Below are 25,488 nucleotides of genomic sequence, written 5' to 3' on the forward strand. Positions count from 1 at the left end.
TGGGGTGTACAGGTTGACTGTTTGCATTTGTATTTGGCAATTAGCAAATAATTTTATGAAGTAATTTACGTTTGCAATTTTTCCCTATTTTGGTGAAAATAGACTACGCTTAAGAATTTTTTTCTCAGAAACTACTCATCCGATTCAGCTAAATTTTCTTTTGTTTTATTCAAAAAGGATTAGGCTATTTTAAAATATTTTTTTTAACTTCGTCTATTTATGATAAAATATCAAGAAATTTTTTCTGTGAGGAGCATAAATAAGTATGATCATATTCTTTGTCCAAATATTCCTTCAATAATTTCATACCCATTCTTTTTCATCTTCCATTTTAAAATTCGATCTCATTTTTGTCGACCAAGTTAGGTGATCTAACAGTTTCGTGTTTACAAATTTTGTCTAGACGAGAATTTTTTGTTACCATCATACATTAAAAGAAGAATTTACGTTCCCCGACATTCTTGAATATCGCAGCAAAGATTTTAGCCCAGTAATCGTTTAATGGTGGCATCGGATTAATTATCGGGTTACTGTGCTAGATGTTTAGACTTTAAAAATTTCGATTACGAATCCGCTGCGTAAATTCCAGAAATAAGCGCCGCTTTGAGTTGCTCGAATATTTCGTTCTGAATATTTGCCTATAAAACAGACGTAAATCAAAATTGAATATCAGTGAGGTATGCGAGGTTTTAGACTTTGCTCTCCTTCATTTTTTTTATCTACTCTTTAATTTACAAAATGGGCTGCAAAATGTGACAAATACATTTTTCATTTATTATATAAGTAAATAAAGGGAAAAATACATATGCAACCAGAGCCTATTCATCTGAATTATTTATAAGATCCAAATTATATTGTTTTCAAAACTAGAGAATTCTCTGAGACGTATGAAAATTTGAAAATTCACTGACTCGTAATTAGATAAAAGTTCAGTGAGTACGAAAATTTTCATAAATACGAAAATTCAGTCCAGTTGATCAGAGAAAGAGTTGTGCGTTGCAGATTGTACAACATGCAACACGAAACGAGGGATGAGTACATGTTTGAGGCTGAGCCCGTACGCTTCAGTGTCATGATATTATTTTCGACATGGATCGGAGAATATCTCGGTTCCATCGATGGCTGAAACCACAGACAACGAAGACCCACGCAGCCACAGAAGGGACACTTTCGAAAAATTCCGATATCCACGTCTCCATTTCTCCATCGGTAGCGGATTCCTGCTGCCGATCAGATTTCGTCGAGTGCTCATCATGGAGTTGCGACGCAAATGAGCTTGTTGCATAATAAGCGTTCATAATTGCAATACTATAACCAACAAATTTTCGCGTTCATTTACATATCACGGTACAACATAATTAAATAATAAATTAGTCCAGTATAACTAACCTAACCATGAGTTTACCAGGTGCCAACGAATCTGTATTTCCAATTTCGAACAGTTACATATTGCCGCCAAAGCAAACACGTTGCTGCATTCATTACATCAGCAGTTCCAAAAAGTTGTACTAATCTCTTACGTATGACCACCATCAAACATAATTTCTTGAAAATGAAATCTTCAGAGTTAGTCATGGAGATTCATTGTAACTTCATTTTAAAAGCTACAGACTGTTGCTGTACAATGTTTATTTTTCATCACATGACCTAGAACACCTTTTGACACGAAACAGAATAAACACTATGTACTGTGAAACTTTTAACGGATTCTTGTAACGGTTAGCTATCTTGGTGACCAGACCAAGCCACAAAATGATGGTTCTAGTACTAGTGAGAGTGCCAGGTGCCGAATTTGTATGTGTATTTCAAATTTCGAGCAGTTACTCTAATGCCGCCAAAGCAAATCGGGTGTTTCACTCTCGAAAAATTCACTCCCTCAAAATTTCGAGTGAAAGATCCAAAATTGTGGCTTGACAAATACAAATTGAGTCGTCAGGAGCCTTACATTTAACAAATAATTTACCATGAGCCTTGGGAAATAGTAGAAATAACAGATATTCAAGCTACCCATCCTCATTTTCTTCTCCTTTACATTCTGGTTTTCTAAACTATTTTTTATTTCAAACCTAACTTAAATTTAAATTTACATGCTATGAAATTGCCGTTGATACTTAAAATTTTATATTAATGGGTTACTGTAACTGTACTTTTTTGTGGATATCACAAGTGAATCACAATAACTTCAATAATTTATAATGATTATAATTGTCTTTAATAACAAATTTAAAGATCATCCATTTCTTGAGGTTAAAATACGGTTTCCAGAAACACTTCTATTTCCAAATAAAATGATTTACAAATCCATTGCAAGATTGAAGCAATTCTTACACCAGTTAAAACTAACTATACTAGTTTTAATTGCACTAGTTAAAACAGATTTCACAGACAATTCTAGCTGCTTCAACCGCAGTTTTTTCCTGAAGAAACAGGAAAACCATGCTAGGTTAAATATACAGTTTATCATTCACTTTCTAGGAGAAATGTATATTTTGGTTACAAAGATGACGTGAACTCGTTTACAACATTAGCAACGGTTGTTAAATATTGTTGACATAATAAAACGTAACTTCAGGGAATTTACTGTATCAACTAGCCACTGATCTATAAAGCTAAACGAAATTCATACCCCAACACAATGTATTATAAATTAAATATCATAGCAAGTTTCGACGCTTCATTTTCTTTTTATTCTTCTGTTTCTAGGGAGATAATAGAAACGCAACTGTTATGACTATCGTTTTGTACATTTCTGAATTACTGTGCTTAAATGTGTAGTTAAAGGCTTTCATTTACAACTCGTATTTTTGTGTCTGTACTACATCTTTCTCACCTTTGTTGTCGATCTCATAAAGGTACATGATGTTTCTAGTTCGAATATTTTCATACACTTTTCTGAATAAATTCTTAGTTTGTTTAACTCATTCTCCATCAAAATTGTCTTCTAATAATATCTATAAATAATTTTGGTAAAATTAGAGTTTAACAATGTTTAAATCTGTTTGATTTCAGATCCTTGGAAGTATTCGAACAGTATGGTGTGCCACATTCTGAATTGTTGAAAGCTCAACGAGCTGCTGGTGGCAGCGGATTAGGTGGACCCTTGAGGCATCCGAATTCTATTATATTGTGGCTTCGTTGTGATGCGGTAAGTAAATCATAAATGTATTTATTTTACTTCTCTCGATGGTGTGTAGAAATGCTCGGGAAATTCGATCGCCTTGGAAAATGGTTTTGAAATTTTTAATTATTTTTGCAATGATGAAATGATTAAACTGTACTGATGCCATATTTTTTAATTTAGGATTTAAATGTAATTAATGCATAATAAAAAAGAATGTAACGTATAGTATGTATTTTATAATAATATGTATTGCCATAAAATAATTTAAATATAAAATAAAATAAATAATTTTAAACTCCGTGGAAACTCTCGTATCCACATTTGAAGCAAAGAACAAAGTATCAGCGATAATACAAGGACATCTTTGATCTGTCCAAGACCACTGACCAAATACACCGAAGCACCAAAAATATACACGATAAATTTTATCATTTGCGAAAGAACATACGTGATTTTATAAAAACGTGCTGTAGTTATTTTTAATGTGCACACAACCTTCAAACGTTCCAGCTGATATCATGTTATTTCTACTGCACTGAAGAATCATTTATTTTGCGAATATAATTATAACAATGCATTTTTAAAATTGACAATGCATTAATGATTCCACATGAAAATTCAAGTTCAAGAGTTCAATTCTTTTCATGACTGTGTTAACAAATTTAGACTACGAACAATAGAGTTCAGTACTCACAAATTCGAGTTAATCTTTCAAGGTTAAAGAATTAATTTATTAAGAAGGAGAAACCTAAAATATATTTTCAAATATATTTAAAAATAAATTTCTATAATATATTTTTTATATTTATTTTTATATTTATTCTTTTATTTATTTTTTAATTTGTATGTTTATTTTATATTTAAAAATAAAGTATCCTATTCTATCTACTGCGGTTTAAATACACTTTCAAATATATTTTATATTCAAAAATAAATATTCAAAAAAAGATTGAATCATCTATCAATTTTAAAACCGATCAGAATAAAAAAGAAACAAGTTTTAAATTAAATCTATAATTAACTTCTTATCCACCATAATTTAGTAATATTACTTCACAAGAAATCTTGAAGAAGATAAAAGTTCTAAAATTAAATATTTAGGAAATGTTTTTGCGACGTGTTCTTTTTCCTGGAAAATGTTTTTCGTTGCGGTAAAGTAATTAATTAATCATTTCAACTGGACGATTAGAATATATGAAGAACATACAGGAAACATTATTCAAGATGCATCACACTGTGACTCACTGAAGCGTTGATAGAAAATTGCAATCCATCATGTTGAAAACATAATTGCACCCGTATCTGAAGTCTGCTCGATTATGTAAATTCATATTTATCGTTGCGGTAATATTTTTCTGTTATACGAAAGAGTACGAAGAGAGACGCTCTGAACTGTATTTTTGATGTTTCTCAAAGCTTGTACCTTAAAATTGTCCGTATAGAGCGGGAAATTCAAATCAAATTTAATTTCATGTAAGCCTCTAATAACTAGAAATCTATTTGTCGTTAATTTTCTGTATATTAATATTGGTTTTCAAAATATTTACATCAATTTCACAGGATTGAAAAGTCGAGAAAGAAATGCATATTGTAATGATTACAAAATACATTTGAAGAACATTACAGAAACAATTATTAGAAATAACTTGTAAAGAAATGAACTATTTATTAGAAGAAAACTGCAGGTGAATGTGTTATAGAGAAATGACAAAATATTTATTACCCTAGTGAATGTGTTACTGGAAACGACAAAATATTTATTACTCTAGTGAATGTGTTACTGGAAACGACAAAATATTTACTTGCATTTATTATAAATTACAAATAAATAACAAAGTATTTCTCATAAATAAGTTTCAAGTAAAAGACGAATGTGTAGATACAAAGCATGTTTGCCGGACGTCATACGCACTATGTACATTTTTTTAAATACCGCGTGGAAATCATATCTCTACCCCGTTTTATTTGGCATGGCCAGTTAAATTGCTTGTATTCTGTCTCTTTCTAAAAGTAATTTCTTTGTAAGAGTGTCACATCTTGTTATTTCTTTGTTCGAGTGTCGCCTCTGTCCTATAATTCCTGCATCGGATGTTCTCCCGGTTAAATTTCACGTATTTCGACTGTTCGTATAAAATATTGCAATTTAACCCCTAGGCTTGTGCCGAGCCACACTCGTGCCGCACACTAGAGTTCGAATGTCACAAAATTTAAATCGCATGTGCCAAGAGATTAAGCATCGTATTTATTACAAATTACAAGTAAATAAAGTATTTCTTATAAATAAGTTACAAATAAATTACAGACAAATGTGCAGGTATAAAGCATTGTTTGCTGCATGCCATACTTGTACACTATGCACACTATTATTTTATTTCTCTCTAAAAGTAGTTTCTTTGTCAGAGAGTCTCATGCTATATCTACTCTTTGGGATGTGACTGTCGAGTATCAATGTCTGATCGATTACTCATTGATATTTGATGATATATCGATGATATTTTTAAGATGTTATTTTGAATAGGAAGGAGTCACTGAATTTGACTGAAGTGAGTTGTAACGCACATTAAATTTATTATTATAAATATAGTAGTATAGCATTTAGTACAGCTTATAGTACAGCACATATTAAAGATATAAATATCATATGTACCTAACACAAATCTTAAAATTTTGAAATCTTGAAATCTTAAAATCTTGATATCCAGAAATCTAGAGATTTAAATACCTAGCAGTCCAGAAAGACACAGGTAAAAACAGAAATTCTATCGCTACTCAAGCTTGTCCCATTACGCGCCATTATTCAAATTCCTACGTAGCATTTCTAACAATCTCCAAAAAAACAAGCACTAAAAAAGGTTATAAATCAAACACGTAACACGAGAAATCCATAACGATAATAGAACCGAAGTTATTATAAAAGTAAATAGTTGATCTGAGAACGGGGCAGAAGTGAAATAAGAATGCAACGATTATTACTCAATTTCACGTTATTTGTGCACGTCAGCGGTTGTTACTCAACGACCCTTTCAGGGAAAGTTCGGATTTGCTCGAGACTAGGTGAAAGAAATTCTCGAATGGCTGTTAGAACCGCAACAGACAAGGCCGATGGATCGACTTCCGATTTCGAAACCACGGTACGACCTGGTATCTGGAATATGGTGGTTTCTAACGTTCAGTTATTCGTGTCAATGAATTCTGCAAATTTTAACTCTGTAACTGTTGCTGCTCGATAAGTACCGTGGGTGGCCGAATAAATCCACTTACTTCATTATTTTAACTGAACTGTTCGTTTTCCCATGTTTTCTTTGCTCAAAATAATATTATTTAGGTTAGACTTAAATTGTCACAAAAATAAAAAATTCAAACTTTTTTTGCAGAATATCTCATTTTGCAATTGGAAATATCTCTTCAATTACACAAATCTTTTATAGTATATCTTAATATTTTTTCAAGTAAAACTTGAGAATTTAATTTATTTTTACATATAAATTTTTATATAAACTTGGAATAATTGCATAAGTGACTACTGTTTGAATAATTATGTAACATCCATATATTTCTACTAATTTTTAAATATTCCAAACTGAACGCCTGGGTATCTATTCATGTCTAACTTCGTGTCTATGCATCTGATTGCAAGTTAAAGCAGCAACCTGTTACAGGTTGTCTGAAAACCTATATCAGCCATCAAGTTGGCCTAACTCGACCAACGGTGTCATCTTCGATGAACTCCAGTGCGTTGCATAAATGTACAAACCTCCTTTGCTTTTATAAACCCGAGTTTTCGACTGAAAATTACGGCCAATATTCTTTAAATACTAATTCGTAGTGCTTTATGCTCTCAGACCTGTATTGCATTCCAAAAAGCACATTTTTTAAAACCACACTGGAAAAAACTGAATTTCTTCAAATAATTTTTCTTTAATTTTTGTTGTTCACAAATTTTATTATTTTTTGACAGTTTTCGAGATTCTATTAATTGTAGTCCGTACAACAGTGAACAGATAATTTTCTACCGGATAGAAATGTAATTCTTCCTCGTTTTGCTTTACTTCCGTACAGTTTATAACAGCAGCATTTGTGTACACACGTTGTGGTGTCGGCAATATTTAACGACGACTAAACGACGAGGGGTATCGTCGTTATCATATCGTATTAGGGCTTCATGTCGTTTGAAGTCCTAACATTTATGGGTGGTCAGTAGAGTAATTGTAACACCGATATGCTTCTACTCATTTTTAACGACGTGACAAACTGAACGACTGCGTGTCTATCAACTTGATGCTCCGAAATGAACAACCTCGTATATTTTTTCGATTGCTTATTCACCAGATGAAGCCTCGGTGTGGCGTACAATTTTTACGAACAAGGCTCCGGGAAACGGTTCCTGATTTCTATTGAGTACACAAATTTCGATGAAAATGGAAAACTGTGACTGCGGCGGCTCTATTCCCCAAATACTGCAGCCAGTAATAAAATGAAACACCTTGACACGAATAGGAAACAAATAATGGACTATTGCTAAGATTAAGGACTCTGGTAACCAGATGTGAACAATAATAAACTAAAAATACCCGATAGAATATGACTTCTGTGTCATTGTCGCTGACCTGTTGTTTAGCAGTGGGGTACCTTAGTCATTAGGGAATATATTGAACCTGTACAAAGTGTCCGGAGAAATTGAAAGCAGTATATTATTGTATCGACAGAAACTTGGGTCAAGGTTATGCTATTCTATTCTAAGACACACTTTGTCCGATTTCAATCTTCACTGGATTACAATTCCGCATATGGGATTTTACTTCGCAATTAATTAAAGAACGATGTAGTTGCTTAAAGAACGACACAATTTCCTAGGAAATGTTGAGATGTTATAAGGGTTTCCCTAAGCAACAAAGCTGTTCCCCAAACACTTCTCTAAGTTCTGCAAAAATGTCGATCCTCTGGAGTTCTCAAGTAAGTTTTTGGATCGAGGTCTGTGCTTTCTAGAATCTAATAATCAATCCACGTAAAAAGTAAACTCATTTTGGTCTGACTCTCAGCGGAGACTACCTTTCATTATTATCTTTTAAACATTTAGTCCTCCATGTCCAAAATGTGGTATACAAATGTTCAGTTAGTCTGACTCTCAGAGTATTCTACCTTCAATTATCAATTAGTTTCTACCTCCAATTATAATCAGTTAGTCCCATGTATCCAAAATGTGTAATACAAGTGTTCAGTTGAATCTGTACAAGGTGACAGAGTTTCATAAATGAGTGATCACTTGGGAGTACCCGTGAGATCCAATCCCTTTCGCGCCGTTCATCTTCGAGAAGCGTCCGGGCAAAACTCTTTTAAACTTTCCCTGAAGGAGACGGTCGTTAAGTAACGGAGCACGACTAACTCCGTTCGTCCACGGATCGTTGATTGCGTTTTGCGAACAGCCGCACTGGAATGCGGGATTTTTCTGTCCTGGTGGAAAGGATTTCTGTCCTCCCTTCTACCGGGTATCCGCGACCATTCACGCACACCTCCATCACCGGAGAGTGAGAGGCGATACCGATTTGCTTTTCCCGTTATTGGCCTTTAACACGTCGACTGCCGAAGCGGCTGGAAATTTGACTAACTTGTGCTTTTATTGAACAGAGTGTTTCACTCTTGAGCTATCTGCGATTTGTCTAACGATAATTTTGTTTGGTTCACAAAGATAGATGTTACGGTGAAGAACTTTGTCTGATGATTAAATTTCAAGTTAATTTCAGATTAAATAATTTTAGGTTATATTTTTTTTAATGGAATTCAGTAATGATATTGTGTTAATGTAATAAGTGGTTAGGCCAAATTCCATGAGCTTTATTTCTCACAATGTTTGGTGAGAAGATTGAGGAATTTTGAGATACTTGCCACGTGACTGTCACGTTAGAGAGAATAGCTAGTGGTTTTATTGACCAAAGTGTTTCATTAATTGAGAAGCAATATCTATTTTGAATGATATTTGATCATTTTAAATTGTTAGTTCCTTGTGATAATTATTATGGCAGCTCTTAAACTCTTACTCACTTCATAATTACACACCCATACATTTACATTTTATTTTTTCACCAGAATAAAGGGCTTGTTATATTGCGATAAAGTATCGACTTGTTATATTTCTTCATAACCAAAGAATTTCTTCATAGCAGTTCCTATCTTTGATACTTAAGTATTGTTCAGATTCATTTGAAAACTTCATAATAAATTATGACTATTACTTCAATAAATAAGACACAGTTTATATAGAAATTATAAAGGTATGCACGATAACTGTCTCTTCCTTGATTGTAAGTAATAATTTATTGCTATCTTTACATAATATAGCTTTGTGATTTCACGCACATCAAGGCAAATATAATCGTAACATAACGATAACGTTTGCGTTTCTCTTCCTTATTTGTTGTATAACATTATATGTCTGTAACGTGGAAGAGTTGTTCAAAATATATATTTACTGATGCACTGAAATAGTTATAGTGTATTGGTATTTTATTTTATTTGTGAAAGTTAGTAAGGTGATGTGTGAATCAGATGTATTAATGTTAAAGTGAATAATATAGTGTATGAAATAATTATTGTAATATATAGTATATGCACTAAATACACTAAATAATGTAACAACAGTCTACGATATGTTACATAATATAACAATAATGTATACTAAATAACGTATCGACTAACTGTTATATTATGTGGCAGTTAATGCACATACGATGTGTACACATATGATCATATACAACATATGTGTACACGTCATATGTGTACTAATATCATATAATTATCTAATATAATATAACTAATATTCTACTAATATTATACAGATATGTTGTATATGATCATACGTGTACTAACATTATACAATTCAATAGTATACATATATTATTGCCTGTAGTACCAAATAGTATCATAATATATCATATGTATATTAATTAGTATACCAAGAGATTATAGTAGTATACCATATACTGAATAATTTACAAAATAAATATTATAATAAATAATACATAATATGTATACTAAATGATATACCAAATAATTGTTATGCTAAATAGTATATCCACTCATATTTACTAAAATATTTAACCTTAATTACTTAAATATTACTATTATATATCAGTATTAAATATAAGTATCTAACTCAACTGTGTAACCCAGTAATATTAAATATTACAAAAAATTTTTAAACTCGAAAATTTCTTCTCACTAAATTAACTGTTTTGGGAATTGGAAATACTTGTAAAATATTTTCAGATTAACGCTAAAATTGATGAAAATTATGAATATTATATTTAACACAAGAATCCAAGAATATCATGATTGAAAGAAAGAAGTAATTTGTTAAATAATAATAATAATAATTTGTTAAATAATATAATTAGATATTTCTTACTTCTAAAGTACAACTTGAATTTACTAGGGTATAGGTCATTAATTAGAATAAAGATTTAGCAAAGTGATTTAGGTAGGTGGCAGATAATCTGTTATTTGGGTAACACGGGATTAGGATGATATAGAGAGTTTCTTGATAAATGTAGTTAACGGAAATAGATTCGTTTTGACAGTAGCTTGTAACATTTCAATATGAATTCGCATCTTCAAGTTTTGAAATATTTAAATTCTAAAAATTTCGAAATATTCATTCTTTGAAAATGTCTAAATTCGAAATATTTAAATTTTCAAATTTCCAAACCTCTAAATTGCCAGATTTTCGAATTTACTCTGAAAATTTTTCATTTTTAGATTCTACAATTGTCTAATATTCACATTGTCAAATTTTACATTTCCGAATATCTAAATTTTTCAACTCAAAAATATGTAAATTACAAAATTTCCAAACACTCAAATGTTCAAAATTTTCAAGTTCTTATATTTTAAAAATGTCAGATTTTAAAACTTACAAATTTTCAAATTTTATGATTTTAACTTATAATCAACTTAAGTTCCTAAAATTACAAACTTCCAATTATCCAAACATTTAAATTCAACAAAACTCCGAATACGTTATTCACAAAATTAAAAAAAACTCCACATACAAAAATTACAAAAACCTTCAAATCGCCAAATTTTCGATCACAAAATCTCCTCAAATATCCAATTTCCCTAAATCCCTGCTTTCCATCAAAATAAATCGCCTCTAAAACGTCGAGTTAATCGATAACTCGATGCCGAAAAGTGTGAACTTTTATACATACATAACCATCGCCGCACAAAAAAAAGAATGCAAAAATCGATTGGAATTCGTCGGACTTCTTATCGTATTCCCAGCGCTGCAGTTGAATACGATTCGCGCCGACATCACTTTCTCGTCTTCCATTCTTTCATGCCACGTTACGCTCACCTAGCTGTACAATAGCTACGCGAATGTATCTGCAGTCGTTCTTTACGTTCGCGTACGTGTGCGAGTACGCTTTACGTCGACGTACTTGCATCGTAGTACGACCGTGACGAGTTCTGAATGCGCCTCGTAGTAGTAGTAACCTGCGTGCGCCGGTTGCGTTATTTTTATGAATGACTCGCCGACATCGTAATCCAACGTGCAACTATGACGACGTGCTGCAGGAACGGACCTAGTGTTTTTTCTTCAAATCCTGTGGCGCAACTGAGAAGCATCTAGTTTATTTTAAAAGTGGAGAAAACTCATTTTTGGAAAAATTTTGATAAGGAAAATACAGTGGCCTTCGAATTACCAGTATTTTCAGAATTTTTCACATTTTCTGTACGATTGATCTGTTCAAATTGTAATTATTAGGTACTGTGATTATTACTATGCTACTATGACTTGTTACCTACTTTGTATATAACATTATTAACACATGTTAATATCAAACACAGAAATAATAGCAAAAATACTGGTCAATATCAATGAGCAACCATTTTGAACCATTTGCAGTCATTTTGTGTTCAGATAGCTAACATAACCTCAACCTCTCCTCATTTTTGAGCCTCTCTTCTATTAGTCATAGGAGTAATAACATTATTTATAATTAGAACGATGACCAATCACTGTAATAATGAACAGAGATTACCTTCTCGCCCAATTTACGTTTACGACACATTACAAAAATATTTCTCATAGCCTTAACAACGTAGAGTCGCACTTGTTATCATCTTGTTCACATTGGCATCTGTCTCAAACACCTTACGAAATTCGACTTTATTAAACATGCGGTATTGCTATCGAAAAATATCTTACTGTGGTGAAGTTTACTGGTATACTCGTAAAAACATCATTTTTACAGTCATCGAGCCTCATGCTCGAATTTACGAAATCGACTTGTCTCTCTCGTACACGCGATGTGCGAGATGGCTTCACGCCGTTAAATCACTGGGTGTCAAAGTTTTTTAAGAACACTGACACACAGGGAACGCTGTACTAGCAAGTAATTAGACCTATTTTAGAATACGGAAGTATAATCTGGTTTCCGTACTGTGACTCTCATATTAATGATATTGAACACGTAGAGCAGAAATTTTGAGGGCTTGCTTCCAAGCATAGTTGTTCCATGCCGTTTAATTTTCGCGAGTACGATTTAATTCTTAATAATTTAAACCTCTATGCACTGCGCAGAAGAAAAATGCTCGTCGTTATATTCTTCGTGAAATAATGAAAGGTATATCTTGTTCGATGGTAATCATACTTTTAATATACTCAATTTGCCTCGGAAATTATAGTTTAATTCGTACCGGACAACATTGTACTAATTATAATTGTTTCAATCGCATAATCGAATTGGAAATGATGTTAACTCTGTTCATTATAATATTGATATATTCAGGAACTTTGTAGCATCCTTAAAATACTCATTAGCCGACGTTCATTAATTCTTAATTATGTTGTATTTTCATGTTAATGAGATGTGTTTTGTATATTACAATCTGTATTATTTTACATCGTATTATTTAGTCATGTCGTTTTTTTTTATTTAAACTTTAATTTACGACTTATTTCTTGTTATGTTAATAAAAATTCTTCATATTATATTATTCTTACAATAATTTCAAATTTTTCAAATGTTAAATATTCTTCATATTATATTATTCTACTATATTATTTTTACAATGTTATCAAATTTTTCAAATGTCAAATATTCTTCATGTTATATTATTCTACTATATTATTTTTACAATATTTTCAAATTTTTAAATGTTAAAAATTCTTCGTGTTATATTATTTTTATAATATTTTCAAATTTGAAAATATTAAAAATTCTTCATGTTATAATCATGTTATAATAATGTTATATTATTTTTACAGTATTTTCTAATTTTTTAAATATTAAAAATTCTTCAATTTCCAAAACTACATTCTTCAAAACGATGCTCAGCTCTTTCAACAGTATCAATAAAAAATGCAACTCGAAAGAACGTAAATTCTCCGAAGCGTAGTTCAATATATTGATTCATTGATACTATTTCCAGCAATCGATATAGGTGAGTGCAAATATGGTTTAAAGGAGGGACATTCTAAGTATTGGTCAATGATCGATTTTTGTACCTACGTTATCGTCTTACGTTCTGTTTATTATTAGTTTTAACGTATTGTATATTTGCTCTTACGGAGTACAACGTGTTCGATTGAAGGCATATCGTATCGTATTTGCAGGAGTGCTCGTGTTTATCGCTGATTCGTAGTGAAAACATTCCACACAAAAATTGCTTGATAATGCGGTGTTCTGCAGGTTACTTAACACGTTACTTGCAATTAAATACATTTATCTCGAAGCAATTATTATTATGACCTCTGCAATATAAAGCGTACTCTTATCTTCTCGATTGGTGTCTTATTTTCAGTGGCATTTATTGTTTCTAATAATAGGCATAATACGTTGTATATTTATTTGAAAATGTCTCTTCAGTTTTTTTACATCCTTTGTCGTATTTGAGAAATTTTGTTGTAGTATATTAAGTAATAATTAAGTAATTTAAAATTTGACATAATAAAACCAAAAGTATATAACTTCACTATACACTTCAGTATATAAAAGTTTGAAAACAAATTTTTCTACACATAAGTTACAAATATAATTTTCTGAAAAGATGAAAAATTGAGAAACTTTAATATATAAAGTATAGAACTTGAAGAATGTTTCAAGATCAATTATTATGCAATAAAAATGTAAAAAAAGAAAAATGCACTTCTTGTTTTCATTTCAATAAAATCAGCTATCATTGAAAGCAGTCCCAGTGTCAAAATGTCAATTCGAATGCATGCAGTTGAGTTCGTTGAAGAGCACCGTTTGACATTCGACATTCGCGTTCAGGAAGAGACGCGTTAAAAGTTATCACGGCATTATCGCGAAGCCAACCCACCGGATCTTATTCTTCGAGGCGAAAGGGGGAGACCGCTTCCTGTTATCCGTTCCCCAGGACTCGAAAGCTCGAGAACTCGTTGAAAAGAGAGGGATTAAGATAAAGACAGAAAGATAGCTGGGAAAAGGGTCATCGGATGGCCCTGAGTTCGGGGTCACCCGTCTCGGAGGATGTCTGGACGTTAATTAAAATGTGCCGCGCATCTGGCGATACCACCACATCGACTCCAACCACCGGCTCTTTCTCCTTCTTTTGTTTCTTCTTCTTCATCCTTTCCCCTGCCTCTGCAGATTGTGTTTGCTCGCCTCTCTCGTTCCTTCCTGGCTCTGTAGTTTCTTGCGTGCGTGCGATCGCACGCAAAGAGAATCGCAACTTTGAAGCCAACGAGCGAATACCACTTGGACGACAGCTGCTATTTTGCTGCACACGTTCATCGGTTCGTGTTCCTGGGACAAATGCCGAGGATGTGTCGTCACTTCCTGTAAATGCTGGACTCCCTCTCGTTTCTGAGGATCCGGGGGGTTCGACATTTTTGCTGGACTTCGAGAACTTACCGTTTGGGGAACAGCTTTGTTTAGAGAAACCCTCATATCATCTGAACTTCTGCTAAGAAATTCTGTCGTTCTTTAATCAACTTCATTGTTCTTTAATTAACTACGGAGTAAAATTCCATATGCGGAATTGTAATAGAGTGAAGATTGAAATCGGCCAAAGTGATCACTCATTTATGAAACTCTGTCACCTTGTACAGATTCAATTGAACACTTGTATTACACATTTTGGATACATGGGACTAACTGATTATAATTGGAGGTAGAAACTAATTGATAATTGAAGGTAGAATACTCTGAGAGTCAGACTAACTGAACATTTGTATACCACATTTTGGACATGGAGGACTAAATGTTTAAAAGATAATAACGAAAGGTAGTCTCTTCTGAGAGTCAGACCAAAATGAGACCAAATGAGTTTACTTTTTATGTGGATTGATTATTAGATTCTAAAAAGCACAGACCTCGATCCAAACACTTACTTGAGAACTCCAGAGAATCGACATTTTTGCAGAACTTCGAGAACCGTTTGGGGAACAGCTTTGTTGCTTAGGGAAACCCTTATATCATCTCAACATTTGCTAGGAAATTGTGTCGTTCTTTAAGCAACTACATCGTTCTTTAATTAATTGCGAAGTAAAATCCCATATGCGGAATTGTAATCGAGTGAAGATTGAAATCGGACAAAGTGTATCTTAGAATAGAATAGCATAACCTTGACCCAAGTTTCTGTCGATACAATAATATACTGCTTTCAATTTCTCCGGACACTTTGTACAGGTTCAATATATTCCCTAATGACTAAGGTACCCCACTGCTAAACAACAGGTCAGCGACAATGACACAGAAGTCATATTCTATCGGGTATTTTTAGTTTATTATTGTTCACATCTGGTTACCAGAGTCGTTAATCTTAGCAATAGTCCATTATTTGTTTCCTATTCGTGTCAAGGTGTTTCATTTTATTACTAGCTGCAGTATTTGGGGAATAGAGCCGCCGCAGTCACAGTTTTCCATTTTCATCGAAATTTGTGTACTCAATAGAAATCAGGAACCGTTTCCCGGAGCCTTGTTCGTAAAAATTGTACGCCACACCGAGGCTTCATCTGGTGAATAAGCAATCGAAAAAATATACGAGGTTGTTCATTTCGGAGCATCAAGTTGATAGACACGCAGTCGTTCAGTTTGTCACGTCGTTAAAAATGAGTAGAAGCATATCGGTGTTACAATTACTCTACTGACCACCCATAAATGTTAGGACTTCAAACGACATGAAGCCCTAATACGATATGATAACGACGATACCCCTCGTCGTTTAATCGTCGTTAAATATTGTCGACACCACAACGTGTGTACACAAATGCTGCTGTTATAAACTGTACGGAAGTAAAGCAAAACGAGGAAGAATTACATTTCTATCCGGTAGAAAATTATCTGTTCACTGTTGTAAGGACTACAATTAATAAAATCTCGAAAACTGTCAAAAAATAATAAAATTTGTGAACAACAAAAATTAAAGAAAAATTATTTGAAGAAATTCAGTTTTTTCCAGTGTGGTTTTAAAAAATGTGCTTTTTGGAATGCAATACAGGTCTGAGAGCATAAAGCACTACGAATTAGTATTTAAAGAATATTGGCCGTAATTTTCAGTCGAAAACTCGGGTTTATAAAAGCAAAGGAGGTTTGTACATTTATGCAACGCACTGTAGTTCATCGAAGATGACACCGTTGACCGAGTTAGGCGAACTTGATGGCTGATATAGGTTTTCAGACAACCTGTAACAGGTTGCTGCTTCAACTTGCAGCGGGTTATTGAACGCTGTCAAAAGTAGGGCTTCGACTTTGGTTATGGGTGTATCTAGTGTCACTATATATTTGTATATGTATTTTACACACGAGAAGAATTTCAACGGCGCGTATAATCTTGTGAAATCAATTTTCTTTCAATTGACGTGACATTCTTTATATTCTTTGTTGTTGTACATTAAAGTTTATACAAGTTTGAAAAGATTGTCTAACATTGATAAGAACTTAAAACTTGCATTGTAAATGCCATAAGTTCATAGCGATTTAAATGCATAAAAATCAATAGTAGAGATTAATCTACTAGAAGGTTAATATCAATAGATCAGTTATCTTAATATAAACTTTTATATGTACTGAAAGCAATTTTAATTAGAAAACATAATTTTCTTAGGAAAAGAGAGTAATAAAAGCAGGGAATAATGATAGAAGTAAGAACGAAAAAGATAATTCACATGAACAGCAAATTATAAACCGCTTTTTGATTTGCGTTTCTGATTTGCGGGTGCATTCAGGAAACCGACCAACGAGGATAGAGTCTTCTGAAACCAACATGACCGTTCCGCTCTTTTATTAGATTTGCTCTTGTAAGTTTCATACCGCGTTTCAGGTCCGAACAAAGTATCATAATTAAAGGAACGTTAATTTGTGCGGACAGTGTCGTTTCGGGGTACAGTAAAATCTACGGTAACACCATGTGAATGCCACCTGTCGCACGGTGTACGTGTTCACTTGCTTCTGTGATACGCACTGAGGATATGTTGTCACTTCCTGCCGAGGACGTCACGCTTTTGCAAACTACCGGTTTTATTTCAACGGCACCGGGTATTTGTCACACTATGCCGGCACACGTGAGCATTTTACCAGACAAAGTGGCTGCTAATATGCTCCGTTAAATACTCGTGCAGTCGATCGGAAAATGCGCGTTGCAAGCTCGATTAAGTTGTTTCGCTGAGCAAGATGAACGACAATAACGTTATCGATTGAGCTTGTGATTTGCGGAGGCAATCGTGTCGCGAATTAGGTACGCGTGTCCAGTCAAATGGATTAATTGTCGAAGCTAACTTTTATTTTTGAGAGGTTATTTAAACCGGTAATTGAAAAATGGGGTCGATTTCAGCACTTTTCGTTTATTCTTGATTGGCGAGTGGAAATAAATAACTGGGTGGAAACTAAACTTCAGAGGAAACATTTTTTGTTCATTCAGATGCATATTTATTGATAAAATGTATCAAAGCTTATTTCTTATATACCTCACTTCTTTCATATTTTTATATATCCTATTTAAAATTACTCGAAAAAGAAAATTACGAGGTTCTTTGTTTGCATAAATACCTGCAGTCTAGTGCTAACGCGCTAAATTGTGCGCGTCTAGTAAATTGGCACGCGGACCAATTGTATCTTGGTTGCTTCCGGCTGCCAACTTTCCAGGCGCACATAGCAACTTTCACCAGGTACATAAGATCTCTCTCAAATAACCATGAAAATCAAAGTGACTTGGCTCCATGATATTAAAGTCCCGAAACGAAATCCAGTGTCATAACAATGTGACAATATTTTGTGTGATAGCATTAAAAGTCCGAGGTTACTGTCAAGTGAAAACGTATTTTAACAGCAGCTTTCCACAGTGTTGCATCAATATTTTATTCCTGTCTGGTATGTCTCATGTTACATTTGTAAGAAAACGTTTTCAATTCGGGTAATCGTATTTATATCGAAAAAGAAACTTATACAAATGTATAACAAACCCAATTCTATTTATATTGAAAATAGAGGAACAATAGTGTGACACTAGCTAATTTTGAATTTATAGCCGCCATATTTATTTGGTAAACAATAGGAACGGAAGAGACGAGGGTAATTTAAACGATATTTCAGTGGTACGTTCGAATACTTCATGGTTTATCTTTCACTTTCGCAACCCATTAACATTGGCGTAACAAGGTAGGGGTGCTTCACATTTTATTTCATTTATTTGTACCATTTAACTTGGAAATGATCTGTGTCTATATTGTTCGGACAAAAAATACCAATATATCACGGTTTCAAAGTGAATCATCTGAAAGAGTAAAATTTACAATCTGCATTATGTACATATGATATTTATATCTATAACATATGCTGTACTATAAGCTGTACTAAATGCTGTACTACTATATCTATAATAATAAATTTAATGTGCGTTACAACTCACTTCAGTCAAATTCAGTGCCTCCTTCCTATTCAAATTAACGTCTTAAAAATATCATCGATATATCATCAAATATCAATGAGTAATCGATCAGACATTGATACTCGACAGTCACATCCCAAAGAGTAGATATAGCAAGAGACTCTCTGACAAAAAAACTACTTTTAGAGAGAAATAAAATAATAGTGTGCATAGTGTACAAGTATGGCATGCAGCAAACAATGCTTTATACCTGCACATTTGTCTGTAACTTATTTGTAACTTATTTATAAGAAATACTTTATTTACTTGTAATTTGTAATAAATACGATGCTTAATCTCTTGGCACATGCGATTTAAATTTTGTGACATTCGAACTCTAGTGTGCGGCACGAGTCTGGCTCGGCACAAGCCTAGGGGTTAAATTGCAATATTTTATACGAACAATCGAAATACGTGAAATTTAACCGGGAGAACATCCGATGTAGGAATTATAGGACAGAGGCGACACTCGAACAAAGAAATAACAAGATGTAACACTCTTACAAAGAAATTACTTTTAGAGAGAGACAGAATACAAGCAATTTAACTGGCCATGCCAAATAAAACGGGGTAGAGATGTGATTTCCACGCGGTATTTCAAAAAATGTACATAGTGCGTATGATGTCCGGTAAACATGCTTTATACCTACACATTCGTCTTTTACTTGAAACTTATTTATGAGAAATACTTTGTTATTTATTTGTAACTTGCAATAAATACGAGTAAGTATTTTGTCCTTTCAAGTAACATATTCACTAGGGTAATAAATATTTTGTCATTTCTCTGTAACACATTCACCTGTATTTTCTTCTAATAAATAGTTCATTTCTTTACGAGGTATTTCTAATAATTGCTTCTGTAATGTTCTTCAAATATATTTTATAATCATTGTAATATGCATTTCTTTCTCGACTTTTCAATCTTGTAAAATTGATGTAAATATTTCGAAGGCTAATATTAGTAATATACAGAAAATTAGCGAGAAATAGATTTTTAGTTATTAGAGGCTTGCATGAAATTAAATTCAGTTGATTTGAATTTCCCGCTCTGTGCGTTCAAGGGGCAGGCTTGGCTGAACATCAGAGGTACCTCCTGGAGAGTCTTTTTGCAATACTTACTGTAACGTAGAATATTTGTTTAATAAACAATGTCGGTGAACATAGTTCTCAATTCCAGTCCTCTTTCTGTATAAATTGCAATTTGTAAAGAAAGTCAAAAAAGCTAAAGTCAAAAGTAGATCTGCATCGATGAGCTTTCTTTTGAACCGACGCTAAATATACTCCCGCAAATATCCGTCGAAAAATAGATTAAATATGATCCTCGATCGTGTCATCTCCAGAAAATCTGCTGAGCGATCATGTATTTTTATCATTAATCCGTTGTCAAACGCAACTCGTGTTGTGACAAATGAATCACAGCATTCGAGAGGAAAGGTAGTAAAATGGTTAGCAAGAATGTAAAATAAGCGTTGAAAGTGTAATTACTTTACAACAGCGATAAAAGACTTTTACCAAACATATGGGTTTCCTCTATCATAAATTGAGAAGCTGGTGTGAATGGTATTCCTCGAAATAATCTTTTTTATTTATTGCAACTTTTAAATCTACAAGCGCTGTTGTAAATATAAGATCGCCAATTTTGTTGAGGGAAACTTTGCTGAAGCAATTTATTTGACTCTATGTAGACTTATGGAGGTTCAATGAACAGTTGCTCTCAAACTAGAAATAGAAAATGAAATATGATAAGTCTGACCAAATCTCAAATTCCAAATTTTAAAATTGTTTATATTTAATTGCGTCACTCATCAGTTAGCATGTAAAGTAATCTGAGTTTGACCAACTCTCAAATTCCAAATTTAAAAATTATTTATATATAATTATGTGACTCAGCATCCTTCAGCATATAAGGTACTCTTTGACCAACTCTCAAATTCCAAATTTAAAAATTATTTATATATAATTATGTGACTCAACATCCTTCAGCATGTTACGTACTCTTTGACCAACTCTAAAATTCCAAATCTGTCATTTATTTATTTACATCATCAGAGTCAAAGAATTGAAACGATTCTTTCTGAGCAGCGACAAAGGAACTTTGGACCAGGTTTTCGAGATTTATCGCGGTTTCGTGGAAATTATCCCGGAAGCTAGGGCGGTCGAGTAGGTGGCCATACCTCAAGATCCGGGAAGTGAACGATACGGAAAGCCATGTGTCAGTCGATTGTAGAACAGAAGATTGTTCTTCTATCGTTTCTTCTATCGAAGAAATAGCCGTTTTGCCTGGCTGATTCTCTGCGAACGAAATCGAAACTCATCGTGGAAGATGCTCCGTAAAATTAGATCAGCCTCCTACGGTGACTCGGTCACAGCACGTACGAGTTCTTAACAGCTTCCATGTTGCTATTAATACACCAATTACAAGGGCTACGACCGATGTTGTTCGTTCGTTGTTCATGAATCTGTTACTTTCGAACTGACACCTCCATTACACTTCTTAGGGACTAATGGAAGTATCTGGTTTTCTTTTGAAAAACGTCGGAGATGATTCATTTTTTGTGGTCCTTTGAAATAATTCAGATGAAGTTCTTTTATGTTTATTGAGATTTTATGCTCTGTAAATTTTAATTTATTGGTTCGGCAATTTTATTTTTCAATGTATGAATTATATAATTTTCTGTAATTTCATTTTTTAGTGTATGAATTATATAATTCTTTATAAAATGGGAAATGTGGAAATGGGAAAATATTGAATGTTCGAAAGTTGAAGATTCAATAGTGCAGAAATAAAAAATAATAGAATTTTAATATTTGGGAATTTGGAAATATGGAAATGGAACTTCAAAATTTAGAAATTTGAAAGTGCCACAATTTGGATACTGGAAAATTTGAGAATTTGAAAGATTAGAAATTTAAAAATATAAAAATAGAAAGTCTAAGAATTTGAAAACTTGCAAATTAAAAATTTTGCAAACTTGAACATTTTTTATCTGAAAAATTGCAAATAAGTGAATTAAAAATTTTGCAAATTTGAAAATTTTTTATCCGAAAAATTGCAAATTATGGAATTAAAAATTTTGCAAACTTGAAAGTTTTAAATTTGAAAATCCGAAAATTCCTGCTTGCAGATTTTAATTTAAACTACATCTTCTCTTTACCACAAGATATTCTAAATCTTGTCCCTTTTTAGCAATTTACTCTTTAGCAACTTTACTAATTGTACTTTTAATTTAAACATTAAGAGAAATGATCTATTTCATTTTTATTTGAAATTTACGGTGTATAGCATTTATTAATAGAAGTTTTAAGGACCGCGGTCAATAGCTGCTATTACTTTATTTAGCCTCTGCTGCTAATTACGCAATTCGCGCTTACTTTCTCTGCAGTATAATGTCTAATTGAGTCAGCAGCTATTTACGGTCGAAGAGTTTAGTAAGTGAAGTAAATAATGCATGAAAGTATATAATAAGAACAATATGGTATTTATATAATGACCAGATAATATTAATTGAATTGCGCAATAATCTGCTTATTATATAATGTCTTTTAAACAATTGATCTGGGATTAAATATTGTCAAGATGCATATACTTGAACGAAGATTTAAATGAATAGATATAAAGTAAATATGATACTTTAAATAAAAAATGAATAAAGTAATTAAATTTGATATTTTAAATAAAAAATAAATAAACTAATTAAATATAATACTTTCAATAAAAAAAATTAATTAAATATGATACTTTCAATAAAAAATAAATTAATGAATTAAATATAATACTTTAAGTAATCAATTAAATTAAATAAAATACTATAAAAACAGCATACATCTGAATGTTTAAATTTTTCAAGTGTTTGATCATTATTATTTAATTTTGCAAGTGTTAAATCAGTATTACTTAATTTAGTAAGTGTCAAATCATTATTACTTAATTTTGCAACTGCAGATTATTTTTACTCAATTTTACAACTGTAGATTATTATTACTTAATTTTTTAAATACAGTACAATCTTTATAGATGGAAATCAATGTTCCTTAATTTTCAAAGTGCAAATCATTCAACTTTGTAAGTACAAATCATATTTAATTCATTTTGCAGAGATTACGTTCAATAAATATAAAGAATTATTAATCTTAGACAGAATTGTTAAATGCAATTTTATAAAAGCACAGAATTGTTGCTTGTAATTTTCTTAATAGACAGAATTGTTAATCATAATTTTCTAAATAGACAGAATTATTAAATGCAATTTTATAAAAGCACAGAATTGTTGCTTGTAATTTTCTCAATAGACAGAATTGTTAATCATAATTTTCTAAATAAACAGAATTATTAAATGCAATTTTATAAATGCACGGAATTGTTGCTTGTAATTTTCTCAATAGACAGAATTGTTAATCATAATTTTCTAAATAGACAGAATTATTAAATGCAATTTTATAAATGCACGGAATTGTTGCTTGTAATTTTCTCAACAGAGAGAATTGTTAATCATAATTTTCTAAATAGACAGAATTGTTAAATACAATTTTATAAATGCACAGAATTGTCCATTACAATATCATAAACAGAAAGAATTACCAACCCTAATTTCATAATAAAAGTATTGTCTTTAACATCATGTGATGCATCTCTAACACGTCCGTAGAATGCAAAAAGTATCGAATATCCGGATGCTGACTGTGTCATTTCTGAAATAAAGAAAGGAGTCCCGAAGGAAAAAGCACCGCAGGAAGGATCAATAAATCTCTCATTCGTTCTCACGATACGTCCGATGGCGCATTCGTTTTCGCAAGCTGGTGACTCGAATTCGGCTCAAATAAAAGCTCCTCGTCTCGTCTGTAAAATCTCTTCTTTCATTCGATCCCCCGCTTCATCTGCGACGGTATGAGTTGTCGGAAATACCATGCGTGCCATGCTGGTTAAAACTATCGTGGTCGTTATATCCGTGTGCAGAAAATACAAGCAATACAATTCCAGGAAGGAATGAAAAATCAGCAGTGGCGTAGCATCGGCGCCGCTCGCGGAAGGATACGAATCCGTTACTTCATTAATATTCTATTTATTTGCATAATTTCTTGCGCAATTTGTGCAATTTGCAAAATCATGCGGTTTAACATCTTTTTATTTGATGGTAAGAGTTGATACTACACTTGTATGTGAGCTTCATTGGTATTGCTAATTCCTGAATGATACTAGTATTGATAATATTTATTGATATTACTAATTTCTAAACGGTACTAATATTCATATTATTTACTAATGTTACTAATTTCTAAATGGCACTAATACTGATATTATTTATTAGTATTACCAATTTCTAAGTAATAATAATATTGATATTATTTATTAGTATTACCAACTTCTAAGTGACAATAATACTGACATTAATTACTAATATTAGTAATTTGTAAATGGTACTAATATTGATATCATTTATTAATATTAATAAAAATTAACTAATATTTATCGCGATTAAAATTTAATGTCATATATAAAACAGTTGACAGCGATCAGTATTCAATAACCAGTGATCAATGATCAATAATAAATAACAAATAGTCGATAATCGGTAATCAATAATAAATAATCAATGATCAAGGACCAATTATCAGTCATCAATGATCAAATATAAATTGTCAGTGATCAATTATCAATGATCAATTATCAAAAATATATAACCAATAATCGATAATCAATTATAAATTGTCAATAATCAATTATCAGTTATCAATAATAAGTAACCAATAATTGATAATCAATAATCTGTGATCAATGATCAAATATAAATGATTAGTGAACAATTATCAATAATCAGTAATCAATAATCAATTATCAATTGTCAGTTGTCAATAATCAATAATCACTTGTCAATAATCAATTATCAATAATAAGTAACCAATAACTGATAATCAGTGATCAATGATCAATGATCAAATATAATTTGTCTGTGATCAGTAATCAATGATCAATGATCAGTTATCAAAAATATATAATCAATAATCGATAATCAATAATCAGTAATCAATTATCAATTGTCAGTTATCAATTATCAATAATATGTAACCAATAATTGATAATCAATTATAAATAATCAGTGATCAATGATCAGTAATCAATGATAAACAAATAATGACCAATAATTGATAATCCATAACGAATAACATTAATCAATAATTGAAAATCAGTAATAAATGTCCTCGAATGAAGAATCACGAATTGATAATCATGAATCGTAAAATAGCTAAATTTTATCATTTGGAAATATACGGAATCTTGAAATTTTTAAACGAAAAAGAATGGAAAATCATAAAATTTTGAAACGAACAGAATTGCAAAATTGTAAAATGGTGAAATTAATAGGAACGTGAAAACTGCAAAATTTTGAAATGCAATTGTCTAATGTTTACATTTTGAAATTCAATATAATTGTTAATATATAAAATTGTGAAGTTCTAGTAAAAGTAATAAAATTGTGAAA

At 32.0% G+C, this 25,488-nt stretch overlaps 1 protein-coding gene and 1 long non-coding RNA gene across 4 annotated transcripts in view; one reads left to right on the plus strand and one right to left on the minus strand.

The window, feature by feature from the left end:
• Nucleotides 1-25,488, plus strand: part of Myc (bHLH transcription factor Myc) — a 265,387-nt gene that overhangs the window by 196,055 nt on the left and 43,844 nt on the right. For all 3 annotated transcript variants that reach the window (XM_076537573.1, XM_012283224.2, XM_012283225.2), the window contains one exon: nucleotides 3,010-3,145. In XM_076537573.1, coding sequence (XP_076393688.1) covers nucleotides 3,010-3,145 — 136 coding nt within the window. The remainder of the gene's footprint in view (nucleotides 1-3,009; nucleotides 3,146-25,488) is intronic.
• LOC143265441 (uncharacterized) lies at nucleotides 731-2,584 on the minus strand. Its single transcript, XR_013040000.1, has 3 exons — nucleotides 1,946-2,584; nucleotides 1,390-1,656; nucleotides 731-1,308 (listed from the first exon to the last, which is right to left on the minus strand). It is a non-coding gene; the product is annotated as an uncharacterized LOC143265441 (long non-coding RNA).

The sequence above is a fragment of the Megachile rotundata genome, chromosome 11 (assembly GCF_050947335.1).
Source record: "Megachile rotundata isolate GNS110a chromosome 11, iyMegRotu1, whole genome shotgun sequence".
NCBI classification, from domain to species: Eukaryota; Metazoa; Arthropoda; class Insecta; order Hymenoptera; family Megachilidae; genus Megachile; species Megachile rotundata.